Source organism: Takifugu flavidus, unplaced genomic scaffold (assembly GCF_003711565.1).
Source record: "Takifugu flavidus isolate HTHZ2018 unplaced genomic scaffold, ASM371156v2 ctg1058, whole genome shotgun sequence".
In the NCBI taxonomy this organism is placed as follows: domain Eukaryota; kingdom Metazoa; phylum Chordata; class Actinopteri; order Tetraodontiformes; family Tetraodontidae; genus Takifugu; species Takifugu flavidus.
Window position 1 is genome coordinate 1 of NW_026621823.1, and position 4,516 is coordinate 4,516.

General features: G+C 47.7%; 2 protein-coding genes across 3 annotated transcripts; one reads left to right on the forward strand and one right to left on the reverse strand.

The window, feature by feature from the left end:
• The first annotated feature begins 24 nt into the window (after nucleotides 1–24).
• LOC130519649 (B-cell receptor CD22-like) lies at nucleotides 25–2,074 on the forward strand. 2 transcript variants are annotated; one of them, XM_057023167.1, is made up of 5 exons: nucleotides 25–453; nucleotides 535–825; nucleotides 899–977; nucleotides 1,337–1,570; nucleotides 1,880–2,074. In XM_057023167.1, the coding sequence occupies exons 1-5, from the start codon at nucleotides 96–98 to the stop codon at nucleotides 1,935–1,937; spliced, it is 1,020 nt and encodes a 339-aa protein (XP_056879147.1). In that variant the 5' UTR covers nucleotides 25–95; the 3' UTR covers nucleotides 1,938–2,074. The 2 variants fall into 2 exon arrangements, with proteins under 2 accessions (XP_056879147.1, XP_056879148.1); XM_057023168.1 differs by having other exon boundaries at nucleotides 1,340–1,570.
• A 45-nt stretch (nucleotides 2,075–2,119) lies between these two features.
• Nucleotides 2,120–4,415, reverse strand: LOC130519650 (trypsin Blo t 3-like). The gene is made up of 3 exons (XM_057023169.1): nucleotides 3,257–4,415; nucleotides 2,972–3,136; nucleotides 2,120–2,873 (listed from the first exon to the last, which is right to left on the reverse strand). Exons 1-3 carry the CDS (start codon nucleotides 3,722–3,724, stop codon nucleotides 2,829–2,831), a joined length of 678 nt encoding a protein of 225 aa, XP_056879149.1. The 5' UTR covers nucleotides 3,725–4,415; the 3' UTR covers nucleotides 2,120–2,828.
• Nucleotides 4,416–4,516: the final 101 nt, after the last annotated feature.

The window sequence follows — 4,516 nt, forward strand, 5'->3', positions numbered from 1 at the left end:
AACTGTTCTGCAGAAGTCACATTAATCAATTTTGAAAACAGCAATTACTGATGTGTATAAACTGAAATAAAAATAAGAAATGTGTCTGAAAAAAGATGCCATTCCACCTTTACATACTCTTTTCTATCCATATTTCACTGTATCCTTCAACCTTCCGGCTCATCCCTCCATCAGATCCTCCTGACAGAGTGACCTTGACCATCAGTTCACCCGGGAACGTCGTCAGAGGAAGTTCGGTGGTTCTCACCTGCCACAGCGACGCCAGCCCCCCGGTGAGAAACAACGGGTACAGCCTCTACAGGGAAGGGCGCTTCATCGGGTCGGGGCAGAACTACACCATCCCTGACGTGCAGCCGGATCACAGCGGGCGGTACCACTGTCAGGCCTGGAACAACATCAGCAGCAGAGGGGTGGACCATTTTAACTCCTCTGCGGTCCTCCTCCAGGTCTACTGTACGTATCTGGACATAAACGCAACTCAACACATTTCTGATGATGACGATGTGACTGTGTGGGATCCCGTTCTTCTCCCAGACGTCCCAGAGAACATTTCCATTACAATTAACCCAGCCCATGTGGTGTGGGGCAGCAGTGTGACTCTGACCTGCTCCAGTGATGCTAACCCCCCTGCAGATACCTACATCTGGTACAGAAATACAAACTCCAGCAGCTCCAACGGGCTGCAGGTGGGCTCAGGTCAGGTGTTGTCCATTCCCTCCATGGAGGCGCTGCACTCTGGACTGTACCTCTGCCAGGCCAGGAACCAAGTGGGGGGGAAGAACTCGACCGAGGTGCTGCTGGCCATGGTGGATGAGGAGCAGCGGGGTTTGTGTCTGGTAGAGTTTGCAAAGATAACTAGGTTAAAGTGATTAAATGGTGACATGTCTGACCTCCTCAGGTAGCCAGATGCTCCCAGCTGTGTACGGAATTGGACTCGCTCTCATCGTAGCTCTCGTGGTCGCCCTCTTTTTGTTCTGGTGAGTCAGTCATTAATGAAGATGCTGCACTTTTCTCCACTCAAATGCCATTTTTATAGCTTCTCCTTTTCTGGGCGTTGGATGACGTTTTTCTTTGTCCAGAATAGCCACATGTGGGCTAACCCTCATTTCCCTTACCAAATAAAATAACACATTTCTCTTTGATACGACCAATTTTTCATCAGAGCTTTCAGAAATCTTTTTTTCTTCCACCTTCAAATGAGCTAGACAGATTAGGAGAGTCCGTTCCCGAAACTTTCCCGCTGTTTTCACGCTGCTACTTTCAAGGAAACTTTAGTCGAAATGTGATCTGGAAGAATGAGCTATATTCTATATTTATATGTTTGTTGTTGTCTCAGCAGGTGGAAAAAAAGGCGCCTTCATCAGAAGGCGCTTGATGAATCCAACGTCATATACAGCAACATCCAAAGGCCAGACTCCGCTCTGCCAGACGTCGCTCGCCATACGATCCCTTCCTCCCCCTCCTCTCAGTCTCCGGCATCCATGAGAAGCGAGGTGATCTACTCATTAGTGAACATCAAATCCAGAGATCTGGAGGGGCTGAGCGACAGTCCAGATGTGCAGGGCTCACGGTAGGTTCACTGTTCCAGTCTGGTGGTGGCCGTTTTCACACTTTAGCACTTTTCACACTGCAATATTTACATTAAAAACGCCCTGATGAAGCATTCAATTTGTGGTTAGAACTTTGAGGAACTCTCTATTTTGAAGAGCCATCTAGAGTGAAGCTGATTAAGTTTAAGGAAGTGTTGAGTACGTGGGGAATTTGTCATGCAGGCAGCACAGTTTGTTCTTGGTTTAGTTTATGAATAGAAGGGTGAAAACAGCACAATGTAAAAGGAAGCAAAGTGTGTTTGTAATGTTTGGTTAATTTATCCCCACAGGTCCAAAGGAAAAAACAGCATTGACAGTGTGATCTATGCTACAATTTCACCACGATGACCCAGGAACTAACTGTATCGATCATTTTAATTATTTTATATTTGGTACATTTCTGAACAAGGACTCAGTCTTGCCTAATTCTTTACAACATAAAGATTAACAAACTTTGTTAATATCTGACTTGCATTTTCAACCAGGACACGGCAGTGCCACAATAGGTATTAAAGAAGCACACAAAAGAGCTCCTCTGAGAAGACAATTTCAATTTTTTTATTGCACTGTGGCTCCGCAAAACGCTTCAAATAAACATCATAAACAACAAAAAAGTATTTACAACGAGAACAAAATACTGATTGCAACAAGAGTGAAGTCCGCATCAGTTTGCGTGAGGAAAAAGACAAAACATGTTTGAATAACTGCTTTTTATGCTAAAGCCGGGGTATTGCATGCAGTTTCTGCTATGACATACCTATGTGCAGTTTAAGTAATCTTAAAAAATTAGCAGTTAGCCTTTAGCAACACAAACTTGAGTCACAAATAAATGGCACAGGCTGTACTTAATCTGGAGGACAAACTAAACGGTTATCATCCACAATTTCATGAGTCTCCATGTAAATTCACTTTTTGAGATAACTGTCAACTTGATGCTGTGTGCCACTAAAGTGAACAAGAAGTGGGGGAAAAAACAAGAAAGGCAAAAGAAAAGTCAGAGAAAAAAAAATGTATTGTATCACAAAAGTGGCCTCTAGTATTGATCATATTACAAATTCACTTTGGCTTTTATAATCAGTCTTTAACTATACAAAAATAGACTCCTGCAGAGGTTAAACAATGTTAGTAACTCTGCTCACAGTTGGGGTATTAATGGTTCAGGAAAGCAGTATCTGTCTTTATTACCCTAGAGGTCCCTTCTGACCTCTGCAAGGTCGGCTCAGAGCTTCATACCCAATTTCATGGCCGAGCCAATTTGTGCACCCCTGGTAAGTTGTGATAGCTCTGTTGGTGGGGGAGACAAGCACAAACACATCTGTAACACCAACGTTTCCTCTGGTATTATGACAAATAAACTCCGTAAAAGAAAGAGAGTCTCTCACCCTCATGGCTGTAGATATCCAGGGAAGAAATCGGGAAACTTTGGTGTAGACGCCAGGTTTCTTGGCCATAGCACAGCCCGTTCCCCAGCTCACAACTCCGTGCAGACGATACCGGCTGGTCTTGGACAGACAGTCTTCTGCCACGAAGGGACCGCCGCTGTCTCCCTGTGTCACAGGTTAAGGTCAGAAAATCCACCAAGATACAGAAATGCAAGCATATGAATGAGAGGGCACAGAAAGACTAGATTTGTGCACCAAAATACATAAACAGAGGAAAATACAGACCTGACAAGCATCAATGCCTCCTTTCTCATAACCAGCGCAGAACATGGTAGTGGTGATCTGGTTGTCATAGACTCGGGCATGGGAAGAGTTCAGTGAGGCCATGGAGAACGACTTTCGGACGGCCTCGAAAAGGTTCTGGACCACCATCCGGCGTCTGAGGAGGGGGAAGCAGTGCACTGTCAACACTGTGTGTAGTGGTGATGGTGTGCTGCTGACCTCAACTCGGGATGTTGTGGATCGGTGGAAGGAATACTTCGAGGACCTCCTCAATCCCACCAACACGCCTTCCAGTGAGGAAGTAGGGCCCGGGGACCTGGAGATGGGCTCTCGTATCTCCGGGGCTGAAGTTGCCGAGGTAGTTAAAAAACTCCTCGGTGGCAAGGCCCCGGGGGTGGATGAGATCCGCCCAGAGTCCCTTAAGGCTCTGGATGTTGTAGGGCTGTCGTGGTTGACTCGACTCTGCAACATCGCGTGGACATCAGGGGCAGTGCCGCTGGATTGGCAGACCGGGGTGGTAGTCCCTCTTTTTAAGAAGGGGGACCGGAGGGTGTGTTCCAACTATAGGGGGATCACACTCCTCAGCCTCCCTGGTAAGGTCTATTCAGGGGTACTGGAGAGGAGGGTCCGCCGGATAGTCGAACCTCGGATTCAGGAGGAGCAATGTGGTTTTCGTCCCGGGCGTGGAACAGTGGACCAGCTCTACACCCTCAGCAGGGTCTTCGAGGGTACATGGGAGTTTGCCCAACCAGTCCACATGTGTTTTGTGGACTTGGAGAAAGCATTCGACCGTGTCCCTCGGGGGGTCCTGTGGGGGGTCCTCCGAGAGTATGGGGTGTCGGGCCCGCTGATACGGGCTGTCCGCTCCCTGTACGATCGGTGCCAGAGTTTGGTCCGAATTGCTGGCAGTAAGTCGAACTCGTTTCCGGTGAGGGTTGGCCTCCGCCAGGGCTGCCCTTTGTCACCAATTCTGTTCATAATTTTTATGGACAGAATTTCTAGGTGCAGTCATGGTGTTGAGGGGATCCGGTTTGGTGACCTCAGGATCGCGTCTCTGCTTTTTGCGGATGATGTGGTCCTGTTGGCTTCATCGGCCCGTGACCTCCAACTATCACTGGATCGGTTCGCCGCCGCATGTGAAGCGGCTGGGATGAGAATCAGCACCTCCAAATCCGAGGCCATGGTTCTCAACCAGAAAAAGGTGGAGTGCCTTCTCCGGGTAAAGGAGGAGATCCTGCCCCAAGTGGAGGAGTTTAAGTACCT

Excerpts from the sequence above, each read along its gene's own strand:
- LOC130519649 (XM_057023167.1), top strand. The coding sequence starts at position 96 with ATGCCATTCCACCTTTACATACTCTTTTCTATCCATATTTCACTGTAT. Across the intron at positions 454-534 it reads GGTCCTCCTCCAGGTCTACT|ACGTCCCAGAGAACATTTCC; the intron begins GTACGTATCTGG and ends TTCTTCTCCCAG. Across the intron at positions 978-1,336 it reads GTCGCCCTCTTTTTGTTCTG|CAGGTGGAAAAAAAGGCGCC; the intron begins GTGAGTCAGTCA and ends TTGTTGTCTCAG.
- LOC130519650 (XM_057023169.1), bottom strand. The coding sequence starts at position 3,724 with ATGTTGCAGAGTCGAGTCAACCACGACAGCCCTACAACATCCAGAGCC. Across the intron at positions 3,137-3,256 it reads GAGGCATTGATGCTTGTCAG|GGAGACAGCGGCGGTCCCTT; the intron begins GTCTGTATTTTC and ends CCTGTGACACAG. Across the intron at positions 2,874-2,971 it reads GGATATCTACAGCCATGAGG|AGCTATCACAACTTACCAGG; the intron begins GTGAGAGACTCT and ends CCCCACCAACAG.